Source organism: Stegastes partitus, unplaced genomic scaffold (genome assembly GCF_000690725.1).
Source record: "Stegastes partitus isolate 25-593 unplaced genomic scaffold, Stegastes_partitus-1.0.2 Scaffold554, whole genome shotgun sequence".
In the NCBI taxonomy this organism is placed as follows: domain Eukaryota; kingdom Metazoa; phylum Chordata; class Actinopteri; family Pomacentridae; genus Stegastes; species Stegastes partitus.
The window spans coordinates 78,814-95,797 of record NW_007578285.1 but is presented as its reverse complement, the minus strand read 5'-3'; the positions used below and the strand labels follow the sequence as shown (position 1 = coordinate 95,797).

At 42.1% G+C, this 16,984-nt stretch overlaps 1 protein-coding gene across 2 annotated transcripts in view; it reads right to left on the bottom strand.

Moving 5' to 3' along the window:
* Window positions 1–7,600: 7,600 nt before the first annotated feature.
* The window catches only part of tsc1b (TSC complex subunit 1b), a 35,511-nt gene continuing 26,127 nt past the window's right edge, over window positions 7,601–16,984 (bottom strand). For both annotated transcript variants that reach the window (XM_008288341.1, XM_008288342.1), the window contains exons 19-22: window positions 14,420–14,542; window positions 11,943–12,130; window positions 11,457–11,630; window positions 7,601–9,890 (exon numbers count right to left, since the gene is read on the bottom strand). In XM_008288341.1, the coding sequence (XP_008286563.1) occupies window positions 9,200–9,890; window positions 11,457–11,630; window positions 11,943–12,130; window positions 14,420–14,542 (1,176 nt within the window). In that variant the 3' untranslated portion in view covers window positions 7,601–9,199. The remainder of the gene's footprint in view (window positions 9,891–11,456; window positions 11,631–11,942; window positions 12,131–14,419; window positions 14,543–16,984) is intronic.

The following is a 16,984-nucleotide window of genomic DNA, read 5'->3' as shown; positions in this document are numbered from 1 at the left end:
GACATGGATGCAAATCACAGAAGGATCTGCGGGTAAAGCTCTGCTTATTAAAACCCGATGCCTGACTCATTACAACCCGCTCATGCACATGCATGTCGCCAAGATGAACAGCAGGTAACACTCATGAAATACAGCAACGCTGGTGGAGATAAAACACAGACAGGCAAGATTAACCGATTTCTAAGACTATTATCTCAACAGAGGCCAAAACTAAGCCTCACCCACTTTGCCAAAACTAAAAAGAGAATTGAAAGCTAATGAAGTTAATAACCGAGTCATTGTGGGAGGTTAGAGCGTCGTCTAAAAGAGGCTTAATCTGAGGGAAACTGCAGTGCAGAGGCTCGAGTTTGTACCTGCCCTCGCTGTGCAGTAAGTGTACTAATTAAGGTTGGTTTGAGCCTACAACCATCCCAGTTAGCTCAGTTAAAGGGCCAGGGCTTCTGGGGTTTAGAACAACACCGATAAGGACTCCGCAAGTAGGACACTAAGTAAATGTGTGTGAGCAGGAGGAAGAGAAAGTGTGTGTATTTCCAGGTAGACAGGTGACTTTTTTTTTTTTCTTAAAAAGCAACCTATGTGGTTTCTCTAATGGCCACTGTTGAGACACGCCCTCGCTCCCCGTTGCCTTTCTTATTTATTACGACCTAATTATATCAGCGTGTCAGCGAACGCACCCAGCTCCTTGCCCTAAATGCCGCAATGCTCTCGTGGCTGAGCTCGCACTCGCAGACCTTATGTTTCCGAGCCGTGTACCATTTAACCACAGCTTCCTCGAGGCTCGCAGGGTTGTTTAGCCTGCACTTTTTTTTCCCCCCCTCCCAACTCAGCCCATCAAGAATGCGATGGACGAAGGCAGAGGAGCGCACGCGGTGAATAAAAATACAGTAACAACATGAGCTCAGGACTGGCAGGAGGAGGAGGAGGAGGAGTGAGTTTGGATGAGTTCCCCTCCTCATCATCAGCGTGTCGGCCTGAGCAGGCCTGCGAGGTGCCAGAGCTGGGGCCCTATTAAAAAAAAAAAAAAAAACCCCGAAGCCCAGCTTGCTGAAAAAGATCCGTCCTCTCACCTCGGAAAACAACAACCCCACTCGCCCCGACAGCGAGACAATCAGCCGTGTGCTGCTCGGGGTGAGGCGGCGGTGACCCGGCGTGCCAAGATGAGGCCGGTTTCTACACACTGATGAGCGCTTTCACAGACATCAAACGTTGGTGCCGCAGACCTCCCCACGACCTGCCGGTGCTGCCTTGTCTCCTGCACTCTGCTTTTATTTGAGGTTGATACGGGCAGACGGATCGGCAAATATCGATCACGGCGCGGCTCGGTAAAATTCTCCCTCCAGGTTTGAGAGGTGATTACAGGACCCAGCTGATGCAGACTGGCCGTGAGTGTATGTGTGCGCACATTTAGGTTTTTTTTTTCTCCCCTCTCAGACAGGCTGAGGAGAGCAGCAGCCTCCTGTATTCTTTGGTTCGAGTGTCTCCAATCATCGGCAGAAGAGAGACATCTTTAAAAAAAAACAGACAGGCAGGAAGGAAGGCAAGAAGGCAGGCAGGCACCCTGTACAACACAGAAAATAGGTTATAAAGCACGGAGAATAATGCATGTGAATCCCAATCATCGAAATTCAAATGATTTGGATGCATCCCCAACCAGCCCTCCTCTCCTTGTCTGCCTTCTGTCGAGGCCTCAGAACTCACCAATAGGATCGGAGGGAAACAGGCTGCAGATTCAGAGGGTTTGCATTAGGAATGGCCCGTTATTAATTAAGCTCGCCGAGGAGAGTTTTTTGACAGCGGCTCCCGAGGCGGCGAGCGGTGTGGATCTTGGCGCTGACCTGGCCCAGCAGGGGTAGGAGCTGTGTCTTTGAGGTGGTGGTGGTGGAGGGGGGTAGCGGGGCTAGAATGGGTGGTGGGCGGGAGAGAAAGAGGAGGAAAGGCGGCGGGTACGGTGGGGTGGAGGGTGGAGGGCTGGCTCCATGCCGACAGCCAGGCCTGCCACGTCTGCGTGCCCGCTTTGAAGTGTCACCTTGAGGGAAGAGCCGATGGCCGGGAAGCCGGGAGGGCGGGAGCCGCGGAGAGGAGTGGCACGGTTGGCATTGCCAGACATGGCGCTTTAATATTGCATGGGCTCCCGTCCATCTCTGTACACACTCAGGACATTCCTTCTGCTTGATTTAGTTTGAAAGTAGATCTTTGTTTTTTGTTTTTTTTTTTCTTCCTCTCCTTTCCCCTCCTCTCTCGCCATGCTGTGGCTCAACACCTGTGCTGGTTTTGTGCTCATTTCTGCCTGAACAAATGTCAAGCTCTGCAGTCAGAGGAACTTCAACAACTGCCTGCATTATGAAAGTTGACAGCGTCGCATTTGGCCTGCTGAGTTCTGTAAACGTGCGTATTAAATTATTACGCTGCACAAAACATTAACGCTTGCTTTTGAAAAGCGCATTTCTCATAAAACAAACCAAAAAAAATCTGCTACTGCAGTGAGAACATTCTAACATGCTTCCATTAAAAATCTATTCTTATTTTTTCATCACATTAAAATGTCTGTTTACCCCCGTCTGTAGATGTGTCTGTACGTTTTCACTTCCTGGGCGTTCATGCCAGCTCTCTTTTCCCCCTTTTATCAATGCTGTTTGAAACAAGCAAGCAAACAGAAACTAAAACCTTGTTTGGAAAATGCATGAGACAAGTTAATCTGCATTGGAAAGTGAGAAAAAACACAATTACCGGCAAAAATCCCTTAATGAGAAGCGCTTTATAATTTTGTTTGGTGTCAGAAGAAAAAACACAGGAACCGGTGGATCGATAAGCGTGTTCCTTTACTGGCCGACTTTTCTGCAAAATCCACAAAAACACCCGCTCCGGTTTTTTTTTTTTTTGCTAATTGCTAATGCCGCTTTCATCACTTCCTCAAATGCCATCTTCCTTTATGAAAACTAAACCGTATCGCTGGGGACTAAACTTAAACTTTTATTATTTCTCTCCCGTCGTCGCGGCGGCGCTCGTCCTGACCTGCTGCCAGCACAGTTACAGAACGCGGCAGAGAATCAAACATGGCGTTAGTTTGAGGAGATGCATGAGAGGGAGTTTATCAACAGAGGCTGCAGGAAGGAGGTGTTTTGAAGTGAGGAAAAACGTATTTAAAAAAACACTCACACTGCACGCACTTTCTACCCACTTTAACAACCGTCCCAGTTCACAAATAGCAGTTTTAACTCCCCTGATTAGCACTGACATCTGCAGCCTTTCATCTCTCCCTCCATCTTGTTTTTTTAATCAGATTAACCCAAACGGGCATCCTTTAATGGCCTCTTTTTTAGGAAAGCTGAAAGAGGAGAGATAATTAAAATAATTAAACCGCTGGGACCGGTCTGTGCACGCTCATCTCTGGCTCTTTTCTTTTCTTCTCGCCTTTAAGTTTTGATTCTGCCTTGCTTACTGATTCAAGCGGCACACAGAGAGAGAAAGGCTCATCATCCTCACTTAATTGCATTAAGTTGACTCTCGGAGGTCCAATTTTTCCCTCCAAAACCAACAGCCAATGTAGGATCTGATCTTTAGGTGCATGTCAGCCATCTAAATGTGGAAGTGGAGGGGGGAGGGCACGTTTCTAAACAGCCTTTATGGAGCATATTTATTTAGTCAGTGAGTGTATTTTGCATAAGGCCGAAGATAAAAAAAAAAAAAAAAAAGACAAAAAAAATGTAAAAAAAAAAAAAAAAAAGGGGGGGGAAAAAAGTATCCTCTTTAATGATTATTTATTCATGGACTTTTAAGCTTTTAATGAGGACAAATGAAGCCGTTTTTCAGAGTGTCAGTATGTAGTATGCCTACCAAAAATATTCTTGTTTAGCATTTTCTTTTGCACTGTGTGTCCGTGAGGAATAAACACTAACATTTAAATATAACTAGGAGTTTGGAGGAAAGACTTTTAAGCAATCAGCTTATCTTGATCTTGCATGAATGTAAAATTTCCCACAAGTTTTGATCAGACTCCGTGATGCCGATGATTAATTTATTCTCAGTAATCCTCGTAATTGAAGCTAAATTGCTAAAAAATTGTAACCGGTGACCGCTGCATGAAAAATAGCGGGCGGTTTTCTCGGCAGCGTTATTCTAATTTCTCTCCAACTAAAACTTGCGAGGTAACTTTATCAATCAACAGCCTCCTCAACTTGACAAATATAACCTCCTTTACATCAATTATTCACTCCTGTGTAATTTATTCTCATTCATACGAACACACGTGTCATAATTTCTACACTGACAGCTGCAGGAAAAAAAAAAAAAAGAAGTAGGCTATACCGTACCATCCTAGTTATATTTTACATTATAGGTGTACATATCTTGAATATTATAATTACACGTCTTCAGATGAATTCAAACTTTACTTCCTGTCAAAAAGGATCTAATGAATTCTTGCATGAGGATTTTACTGAGAGCAACGGCCCCGACATCCTCCTCGGAGCGCAGCCCCGAACTTTACACAAGCTCGGATGTCTTTTCCCCCCCCTCATACACTTTCGCTTCATTCAGATCATTTTCACAGGGCTTCATTTCAAGTTGGCACAAAAAAAAGGGAAGAATCCCTTTGCTGGAAATACTTAAGATTTATATTTAAATTTTCATGGAATCTTTGAGAACATTGAGGAGCAATTTCACATTTGCACTGACATCTAATTTCTCAAGTAGAGTCTGAAAGCACAAATTGCCAAGGATTCCCTATGTGCCCAATTATCCTGCATCAATTTCCTTGACCCTGTGGAATGCTGGTAAATTAATCATACCACTTTTTTTTTTTCTTTCTTTCTTTTTCTTTTTTTTTTCTTTTTTGGACTCTCTCTCGTGAAATACATATGCACACGTTTGATAAAGTAATCATACTTGGTCGGTTGTACTCACAAAAAATGATTCGGTCCCGGAAGCAGGATGAGAGTTAGCAGCGAGGCCGAGGGAATTGGGAGCTGATAAAACACGAACAGCCACATGTGTACACACGAAAACCACACGCACAAAAAATACAAACACAAAAGGACAAAACACTGTTGGTGCAAAACTGCTGATGTTTATATTTGTATTTAAAAAAATAGATTTTGTTGTATAAATCATGACGCTTGAACTGTTGCTCTTGTTTTCTGCAGCCTGTGTATAAGACGTTTCTCAGTTGGGATGCGACTATTTCCTTGAAACGTCAATTAAACCGAGCCATAAAAGAAATATATACAGTGTGAAAAAGATGCATTAACAGCACTCCTCGTCGATATCATCAATACCGAAGCCATATATTAACCTTAACAGCACCGTTAACAGCCTGAGGATCTGAATCATCTTCAATCATCAACTGTGTAACGCTCATATTTACCCGGCCGCCTTTACCTGTTGATCCCAACATGGCTGCAGATCCTGGCGTTAGTTTTTGGATCAACAGTGTCCTCTGGTGGAAACAGGACAACAAACACAAGGATAGGAGTAAATACAAACAACATAGAGGGACATCCAGCAGCTCTGAAAAATTGGTCACAGAAATGTACTCACCTTCTGGAGAATATATGAAAAAAAAAAAAAAAGAAAAACAGGCAGAGAAGATTCCAGGAATGTCAAAGCAGTGGAGTTACAGCCTGGAAAAGAGAAGATTTCATCTTATTACAACACAATATAGAGTGTTCAAATTTACAGTGACAATTAAACACTTTAATCATACTAGTAAAGGCAATATTTAACCAAATTCTTACAGAAACATGTAAAATCTCCAGGAAAGCAGGCCACAGGCAACTGGTTAAACTTCAATTAAATATCTTCATGCACATAAAATAAATAAAAATAAAAAGCTTTATAGAATGTATTCCAAGTCCTGGTTTACTGCTTTTGCTATTAACTTTTATTTAACCCAACTGAAATACTGGTTAAGAGACTATTTACATGTCAGACTTACCTTATTTATTATTGTTTATATAGTATTTAAATAATAGGTTGCATGTTTTAGTAAATGTGCTTATTAGCTTTGTTGCTAATATCTGTTCATTAAATATGAAGCTAGTGTCAGGCAACGGTTAGCTTTGGAGCAAATTGTCTAACACATTACCCTTTACAAAAACATTAAGTGTTTCCATACATGTACTGATTAAAAACGAGCATACAGCAACATGTTAATTAAAAGCTTTAGCTTAGCTTTAGGCGCTGCTAGGTGGACTTACCTTTGGGCAAAGCAGGGCGAGCTGTTTCTCAGGTAGCTAAGCTAACAGCTAACGGTTCTGAATCAGGTAGCCATCTTTTGGCTAACAATTAGTCCACCATATCACCCTTATAAAGCATTGTTATTACACGCTTATAATGATTACAAAAAGTATATATAACACATAAAGCGATAATTAAGAGCTCCAGAGGAGCTGGTAGTTGGAATTGCCTTTGGACAAAGCTGGGCTAGCGGTTTCTCAAGCCGTTTTAACCAAGCTAACAGCTAACGAATCAGGTCACCATCTTTTGGCTAACAAATAGTCCACCATATCACCCTTATAAAACCTCAAAGCATTGTTTCGACACACATGTGACGACTATATAAAGTGTATAATACATACAAAGCGTTAAGTGCAAGCTTTAGAGGAGCTTGTAGGTGGACTTACCTTTGGGCAAACCAGGGCTAGCTGTTTTTCCAGCTGCTTCAGCTAATTTAACCTAAGCTAACGGCTAGCAGTTCTTTTCGATCCTTATCACTGACTGTATTGGTTTCTCAGTGTCTGTATTTTGCAAAATACCAAAATATTCCTATTTACAGCAACAAAATTCAACATACCACAGTTAAAAATTTAAATTTGCAGCAAGTTTGCGTTACCATTAACTGGTATATTTGTCGCATTTTCCCCCAATATTGTCATTTTTCCCCTTTTTACTACCAATAGTGCCACCACTGCTACTAGGCTAACAGTAGTTAGCTTATTGGTGGTTAAGTGTCAAAGCAAAATCTGAGGCAAAATTATGTAACACTAAAAATGTCACATCAACCAAAAACAGCCAAACTGGAAATACTGAGTCAACACCTTCGCTATGGCACATTTACCAAACTTTTTAAGTCTTCCTGTCCACTGAAACTGCAGTTGTTGTTCCCTTCCTATTCATTCAGAGAACATCTGGTCTTGTTTGCCTAAAATAATCACCCTAGGGTGCTACCAAGGTGGCTTCCTATTGGACAAACCTGCCAATAAGGACTGTAGTTTGTGGACATGTTATTTAAAACAACAACGCCAAACTACTCCATTAAACTGCAATAAAAACAAGTTTTGCCTCAACAAAACAAAGCAAACACCAGCTTTCAATAAATGCTGTTGCTTTAGACACATTTTAGTCTGTGATTCAATTACCAGCCTTAAATAAAAGCAGGTTTTAAAGTGCTTATTGACTTTGTTTTGAACATTTCTTTCTCCTGTAGCCCTACATGGTTCAACTGAAGAGGATTGCAAGATTAGAAAATGGGAAATTTCTGTCAGAACTAAAACAAACATCTGGTTTTGTCCAATCTACAGTCCAAACACCAAATGTAGGTAAAACAGCAGCAGCAAATCCTCCCATCTACTGTTCACCAGGAAAAACAAAGCAGAAGTCAGCATTGTAGTGCAAAACATTGAAGACGATCTTTATTGTTCACAGTTAAACACAAGCCACTGCTTTAAGAACTTCCGTTTTTGCCATTTTGTCCCAGATTCTCCAGCTCCGGTCAGAGTCCTGGTTTCTTCAGTTTGTGCTGATTGTACCTTCTGTCTTGGTTTGCTGTAGTTACTACGGTTGGCATTTAAAGTGGATTGTTGAACATGCTTTAGATAGCGAGGCAGAAGGAAATGACAGCAGGAGTTCCCAGTGGACAACAGGATTTAGACGACTTTCACAACCGGAGTTTACCTCTAATGCTTCGAAGAGGAGGGGAGGGAGAGAAAAAAAAGAGGTAACTCCTTGTTTATCAGACCTGCAGAAAAGGAAAACCCATCGGACAAGACGTGTTTGGTTTCCCCATGCTGTACATAACAGCTGAATGTACACGCAAGTTGAGAAACAACACTTCTGTTTAGAGACGAGCCAATTCAGCCAAATGTTTGCATGGCACTTTCAAAATAATCGGCTGGTTGTCTTGAACAGAAAATAGTGATTTTTATAGCTGGGGCTTGTGTCACTTGGCAGGTCTGATTCAAATTTAGGAAAATGTGTATCTGTGAGCACAATGTGTGGAACAAATAGAAAAATACCCATAAAGGTAGGGAATGTTAAGTCTATAAAAATGCATAAAATGCTACCATTTGTCAAATGTCGTACGGAATCCAAGAATTACACCCACATCTCTCTCTTTCTGGCAAAAACTCAGTGAAGGTTCATATGGAAATGCTCCAGTGCAGTCCAGCAACAATGAGGTCACACTTCTCCCCAGAACAAACCAAACACCCCCAACGTGAAGTTCACCTCCATCATTCTGAACTCATCGTGAAAAATAATAAAGCGGTGTGTCGTTTTTCATTAGATCGACTGTGGTGACTTTTAAAAAGAAAGAGAGTCGTCGAAAAGATCGGGCGAGCTGCCGGTTCACCTGAATTACAGATCATCTAGTAGTGTGGACGAAATCCCACGGTTGTGTTTGTCACAGTTTTGAGAACTCTTTCTACCTTCACAGCCAAAGCAATGGAGATAAATGGATCTGTGTTTGTGGTGCTCACAGCATTTCAAAATGACTCATTTTTACCAGCAAGCTGCTTCCAGATAGTGTCCCCATTAAGTTCAGATCACGCACATTTCTACAGTGTAAAGTCAATAAAATCAGAATTTTCCCAAATTATTTATCCTGGAAGGAACAAGTTGCTGCCAAAAATGTCAACACTGCAAGCACCACGAACACAACTCCATTCATGTTTGTAATGTAGGTGAACTGACCCTCTGAGCTCATGGGGTGCAGGCTGTCATTCATAGTCGAGCATGTTCACTGGTAACACGCTGAATTGGTCAAAATTCTTCATAGCAATAAATCAATAAAAAAAAAAAGAAAAACAAAAGTAGAAAAACATTTTGGGGGAAATCCTGTTGTCCACTCAGAGGACCCTCAGGGGAATGGAACAAATAACACTGAATTCCAAAGAGTTGCTGACATGTTACTCTTTAGCTGATTTGTAGCTCTTCTCCATCGATAAATTTCAGTCTCTCCTCGTCCCAACTCAGTTCTTTGTCCCTAACTGTGCTCATGATGTGTTTCGTTGTAGTCCATGATCTTTAGCTGCTGCTGCCGGGGGCGACCCGACCCCACCTGACTCCTGCCTCCGCCCGGCCCTGCCTTTCTGCGGGGACTTTCCTGGCTGGAGGCCCGCTGCTTGGGCTCAGAAGGGGGCTCCTTGGTGGGCACAGTGAGGGGAGCAGCGGGAGCACCGGGGGCTGTGGCCGGGGGAGGCGGGGAGCCGACAGGGGCGATAGAACCCGGGCAGGGCGGCGGCGGCTCCACGCAAAGCTCAGTCTTGAGGCCGTGGGCGAGGCCGGCCAGGCGCGGCAGCGGCGGTTGTTGTTGTTGCTGCTGCTGTTGGTCCTCGTCGCACTGGCTCTCGCTCTTGTTGCGGAACAGCTCGCGCGCCCTCATGCCCAGGAAGCTCTTGGCGCTGGGGTAGGAGCCCACGGTGAGCGGCGCGTCGGAGGCGGGCAGGGGCGTGAGGGGGTTGGCGTGGGGACAGGACAGGGACGGCTCCACCAGCAGGGGCGGGGCCAGGTCCTGGCTGCCGTTCATGGAGTTGGCCGTCGACTTGGAAGAGTTGCTCGCCTTCGGTTGCCCTGGCGATAAAGTGCTGCCGTTGCCACGAGGGGAATCGTGCGGTGGTCTGCTGTCTGTCTCCTCGTTGGTGTGAATTTTACTTGGTCCATCTGGCACCATGACACTGTGGAGGAAACGACATTTACAAGGAATGAAAACTGTCTTTAGGTAAATATTAGAACCAATACAAACGACAACAAGCACCATTTAAAAGCAAGTACCACAGTTTTAGCTCATTAGCTTTGACATTACTGATGAAACCTGGTCAAATGTGAATTGAAATTGTTTTATACACCACGTTTAAAAACAAGCTGCTTAAGTTACACCGAATGAAATGGGCAAAACAGGATCACAACATCTATCAACTGGAAAATATAACTAAATATGAAATATTTAGACCCATAAGAGGAGCCAAAAGCCGTTGAACACATGCACATCTTTACGTTTTTCTTAGAAATATCAAAAAAAAAGGAACATTTTTATCTTGGCGTTTGTAAAACATCAGTCTTGGAGCTACCAGGTTAGAGAATGGTCTGTGTGCTCCTCGTATCATTCTGCTCTGGCTTGTTTGTATTTATATTAACCAATCACCACTGTCTTGCTGTGATGGTGGATCTGCAAAATAGCGTCGGGGGAACTTGTGTTGGTGCTTAGAAAAAAAAAAACTTTTTCTACAACCTGTGGGCAACCTACAAGAATGCCCCCGACAGACAGCAACTGTTGCAAATATTCTTTGCCGATCTTTACAATTATTCATCCAAAGCACCGAGCAGACTTGTTCTATTTGCAAATCATCATCAGAATTTGAAATTTACAGCATGTGGGTTGCTGATCAGAGGTTGTTGTGAACAAGATTTTGAAAACGTGAGGACACAGATATCGGAAGGGGAGAAAAAAACTGTGTACTTATACCCACAGTCTACATCCAGGAAGTCAGACCATTGACATGTTTTTTCAATCACAGCAGAAGATATTTAATTCTCCAAAGTAGATGGTCAAAGGTACTGTACTTATACTTATATATTTAATATTAGGGGAGGAAAAAACAACGATGCAGCAAGCTTCACTAAACAAGACTCAGCAATGTTAACATGCTGATCGGAGAACAGCAGTGTTTTGATCTAAATGGAAATATGCTAAAATGCTAACAGTGACAGTACTAACATTCAGTACATATTATAAATACCATGTTAGTTTAGCATGTTTGCATTCTAATATTTGCCAATTAACACTAAACACTCAGTACAGCTGAGGTTGATGGGAATGCCATTTGTTTTGCAGACGTTTGGTCATAAACCAAACTACAGAAACCAAGTGAGAAATAAAATTATTGACCTGCAGTTGGCACTGAAAGAAAAATACAGAGATCACTGAATTTATTACAATTTATCTTGAGGGGGATATGAATATGGATCTCAAACTTCACGGGAATCCACTGAATAACTGTTGAGGTATTTAACTTTGGGCCAAAGCGGCAAACAGACAGAAAGTACCATCCTAGCCATCCACCGCTGGTTTGGCTGAAAATTACAAGGTGCTAATAAGGTAAATACAAAATCTGCAATTCCTTGTGGACTCCTAACAAGCAAATATACCAAACTGACTGCATAATAAATGAAAACGCGTCTTCTGGTAAGTGTTTTTGTGGGGAACTTTTGGACTGTCGAGAAAACCCAAAAGGCGGCCTGACCTGGAGTCAGCAGGAGTGTGTGGGTCAGCTCTGCCCCCTGGTGGAGAGCTGCTGGTGCTGCTGGCCGGAGCCTCCATCTCCACTCTGCTGTAGAGCTGCAGGAGTTCAGTCTGCAGCAGCTGAGTGATTCTCCTCTGAGCCTGATACCTGCTGTCGGAGGCCTGCAGCTCCGCCCTGCATCGACGGAGAAGAGACGGGGACAAGGAGAAAGACAAAGAGAATGTGACAGAGATACGTGTGGTGTGACAGAAACTTTGAAAAGAGACTTTAATTGCACATACAGGTGACTGGAGATTTGCACCTGCTTCTATCAATACACACAAAATTAAGTGGTGTTTGATCTACTCAGACAACTACTTTATGTCCTGCTGATTCAGATTCTGTTCTACTGATGCAAAAGTATGTCTTACACAGATATCAAAGCACACATTTAAAGGTTACACAGTTATGTGTATTTTTTTAAGACTTTAGATTAGTTCCACTCACTTTGCTTGACACTTCACGTCTTCGAGGAACTTCTTCTGCTCAGCGATGAGGTGCTCCTTCTTGGAGAGGTGCGTCTCCAGCTCGGCGACTCTCTGCTGCGCCGCCTCCAGCTTCTGACCCTGGACCAGCAAACTCTGCCTGAGTGTCTCCACCTCCTTCCCATAGGACAGCTGCAGCATGTGGGCCTCCTGGGCGGCGACGCACGGGAGAAGAAAGAGTCGGAAGGGACAGGAAATGAATGAGGGTGAACAAGACCAACTTACATATATGTATGTAACCTTATTTACGTATTCTTTTGCGTGCAATTTAGACCTTTTAAATTATTACCATTCCATTCATGCCAATATGGACTGCACATAGATAACTGTACATTAAGTAAAGGTTGCTTTTTCACAGGTTTGTCTGTGTAGTGTTATTTACATCCAGCGGACAATCATCCAAAACTGCTAAACAACATTAGTAAATTTTATTGTACCCAAGCAGAAATATGGCTTGATCAGTGCTACAGTCTGTTGTTCCACATACATGTATAGAAAAACACAAGGAGACATTTAAATATGAATAAAAACATGTATAATAAAAAGGAAATAAATATAAAAACAAGACAAGACATTAAAACTATACAAAAAAAGGATCGTTTACTAAGTGCTATGGGTTGCTAAGTGCGCTCGTCTTTCGTGTCTTAGTTCAGCAGCTGCAACAAATTATAGCTTCAAGTGCCCTGATTTGCACTTTTACCTGGAGATTGGGAGATTTTGCAAAGATTAAATGCAAGCAATTAACTTTATGAGCTAAATAATCTGCAAACTAAAACCACCACATGCAATCTGTGTCAGTATATGTAAAAGCTTTTTCAGTAGCTTTGCAATGCATCTTCAGCTCAGATTATTTCACTGCACAAGGAGTTTCCAACAACACTTAAACCCAACACAGCTCAGTTAGTGTCAGATGAGAAGACAGAGCCGCCCACAGGTGGTGTTTTAACCCAAACATGGAAACAGTCTGCTGCTTTTAATCTTGTTAGGAAAGACTGGGAGGAATAGGTGGTGTTTAAAAGTACCAGGATGCTTTAGTTTAAAGTAAAGGGAAGGAATTAGTATTGGTACCAGATTGTACAACAAATCTGATCTTGCATTTTAACTCCTACTGTGTCTGGCTTGTTGGTAAAAGTCACACTGCATCTCCTGCTGAACGACATTACTTCCTTTTATTTGTCCTACAAAATGCACCAAACCCGTCCTTGTATATGAAACTCTATTTAAACTGATTCTGACGTAAATAAGATAAACTAAAATGCCATTAATCCCAAAGGACAGTCTTGTGCCAGATATTGCTCAGAAAAAAAGCAACTTTTTCTACTTCTAAAAAGTAGAAAAGCAGTAAGATACGAGTACAATACATGACTGAAATAAAATAAGTGAGCAAACATTAGGCTAGAATAGAACGTGATCAGCATCATAAACTGGTAAAATGTGCTGGTTTATTGTGCATTAAAAGACGAGACATATGAACCAAGCTGTCTTATCATTACACTGGTCTACACCCATTTGAGTCAAAGTTTTTTGAGCTGATTTTGGACAATTGCAATGTGCTGAATCCAAATATTACATTGGTTTTGCTCAACGAGGTCAAAATTTTGATTTGTTGAAACATGCAATTTACTTGTATTTACCTTTACAAATGTTTACGCTCATCAACTTTTGGATCATTTAGCTTATGAAAAGGATTAGAAAATGAAATCTTTCCTCTAAAATACGATTTCACATGAGAAATACTAACATAAATTAATCGCGAATGTCAAAAAATGTGATCAATTTAGTGGTAAAATCAATTTTTTAAAATCGAGTTGGCATAAAAACCTGACCTGACACAGAAAAGCAGATGTCATTTTTGGATTCAGAGTTGCAAAAATGTCCTAAATCAGTTAAAAAATCCTGGACACCTTCAACAAAAAAGTGTTTTTTTGTAACCCAGTGTTATTAATAAGATGTGCAATTCATTACCGAGGACATAAACATTTGCAAAACAGTTGATATTGATGGTTCACTAATATATTGAGGCGATCAGAACAAAACTCTGCAGAAAAACTTGAAAACATCACACTAACATGTGGCAGCTGAGTAAACAACAAGAGGAACAACACTGAACTCTTACCTGTGAGTCAGCAACATTACATGACATTTCCAACACTTGGCTCCAATTTTACCAAAACCTGAACCTGCCAGACTTTGTCGAGGTCAAAACACATAATTCAACAAGAGGCTCTTTGGATTTACTTTGATGTCACACAACTTCTACGGCTATGTTTAGTTAGACGTTGCGGCAAAGCTGGAGGAAAAAAAAAAAAAAGCTCCTCGGTGATATAGTTCGACTTGACACCCAACAAACCCAATTAGTGTCCCCTTTTTCACCTCAGTACGTCATCTCTGCAGCTCTCCGAGCAAACGCACTCAAACACACACTGCCTTCCTGCGTACCTTTGTGTTGTCGGCGCCTGCATGCTGTAGTTCCTGCATGGACAGCTTATGCGCCTCCCCGAGGAGCAGCAGCTGCTTGTTCAGGAAGCTCATCTGCTGCTGGGTGCTCTCGCTGTTGCTCAGCTGAAGGACAAACGAGACAAACAATGATGACGGAGGGCAAAGCAGCAATTACGCTACAAACAAACCCTGTCCAAAAGTATCTGGGAGCACGGCGGCGGCGAGCGCGACAGAGTTGGTCATTAACGGTGTCGGTGGATTCATCAGAAGCTCAACGAGGTGCTGCAAATACATCGAGCGGATGTTTTTCTGTAGAAGAAACGCTTCTTATGAGCAGAATTGAACTCTGGTGTTCACTCAATATTTTACACGTTGCAGCCATTCTGTTAAGTTATCTTAAGAGTTGACTTCTCACGCCACAATGTCAGGATATTAAACCACACAGTTAAAGATTCTAATAGTTTGATAATTGCTGTTAACCACACATGCAACAGAATCTGTGGGAGACTTCATGAACAAATAAAACCTTCTGTCTTTCCCTTCTTCACCCACAACCTGTTTTACACTTCATGCAGCAACATGAAGCACTTTCACTGCAAATTGCTGCAAACGAGCTAAAAAAAGAAAAAAAGCCAATTACAGTAAATGGTTTATTTGAAAATTAGCTGCGGAGTCTGTAGCAGCGGTGAGTCTCTGCACATTGGGAAGGTGGAGGGAGGAGAGCAAGAGTGATGGCACTGGGCTGGTAGCCAGCTGTAGCCCCATTTAAAGGCTTGATCATGTTCCAGTATTGTTTTAACTGGTCCTGTTTCCTTATTGTTATTCAGTGTCTGCACATGTAAGACAAAGAGGTGAGGTCTGGCGTTAGTTTGCATAGTGGAAATATGATGTAAATATTACAAATTTGGAATAAATTAATGTGTTTTTTATCCTGGGGATGGTGAAGGCTCTAGAAATACTGTTGTGTTTGGGAAAAAAAAAATCACGTTTCCTCTTCAGTTTTGCATCAGTAACATTACTATTATTGGTATCTGCCACAAACAGATCAAACATTTAGGTCCTTTTGGTGCAGCTCTAATAAAGTCTATTCATCCTGTCAGAATTTCACAAACAGGGACCTTTAGGTGACGGCGTGTGGACTCAAAATGCCAGCTTCCTGAATCAACGGCTCGCTGTTTGCCAGGATTTGGGTTCAGTCTGGGTCAGAGGAGGGAAGCAGACTTCAGACAAACCCCAGGAGGCAGAAAAACACCCAGACCCCCCGCGATGCTGACCCAAAAATAAAGAGGGTGAGACAACATCTCCAAGGCAACCGAGCCCTGGGACAGTCTGCGGTCTGCGCGGAGGTGGCAGGGCGAGGACGGGGGCACGTTTCATCGCTGCTCCCCGAGTCTGACCCAGCTGCCTGCCAGCTCCAGCGCCCTCCTGCCCAGCTCGTCCGTTTAGCAAAGATTGAGCGTATTTGAAATCTGTGGTAAAAATATTTGATTAAAACTACAATCTGGCTGATTTAACGTTCAGCAGTTAGTCGTGAGTGGCTGGTGACATGTGGATCTTATTTGAGTTTAACGCCTTTCCAGTTGATGGAAGATATAAGATTATAAGATATTAGTCATGGACCAACAAAAAAACACCTGAGCAACCACAACTACAAGTGGACCAGGCTTTAGTTAAAGAATTCAGGTACCTGTGATGTCCCAGTCTGACCACACTAATTAGTATCTGCATTATTAAGCAGGAACTTAAGCTTGATCTCGTGTTGGTGTCTGCTTTGTGGCAGGAGGCATATAAATGTCTGCAGTCTGGTGATGTTTAAACGAGTCCAGTATCTGTAATACCAGTATTTATTGAGGCAACTGTAACAGTACTGCATTCAAAACTACCAGTTTCACCTAAAACCTTAACCAGAACACAGCGAGTCAACTCCGGTTAAGGCTGCACCAAAGCAGCACAAACTGGAGGATACTTATTAAAAGGAAAAACTAATTTCCTAGTGACAGCAACAAGGCCAAAAAGATGAACAAATGAATTCACTGTGCTGTGGTAGAGAATACAGTTTTTAACCATCATTTGGAGCTTTTGTATGGAGAGCCAAAAGTGCCACAATTCTGTTTGAATTCAAATTAAAATCCTGCTTTTTTTAATGCATCTTTTTTTTTTTTTTACCATTTACGTCTTTAATCAGACGGGTCTGCTTTTTGCTCCATCACTTGTAAGTGAAATGAAATGTGTGTTGTTTATTTTCAGCATACTAGCTTTACCACAGTGCTGCATGAAGCGGAATTGTTTTTATTTGTCGTGACAGTGAAGTTAATCTATTATGAAGCACAAACTGGAACTGTGATAAGAGCTTTCTATGTATGTAATATATAATAGAATTTGGTTTGTCTGCTTGGCTATTCAAAAAACAAGAACGCTGTAATGCTAAATGAAACTGTGACAAGTTTGATTTGTTATTTTGTAAAATAAAAATAACATTAAGGATCATCTTGGGTGCTTTGTCAAAAAATGCATTGCAGAGCTGCGCAACTGTCAAACATATACAGTCGATTCAGTTTAATAACT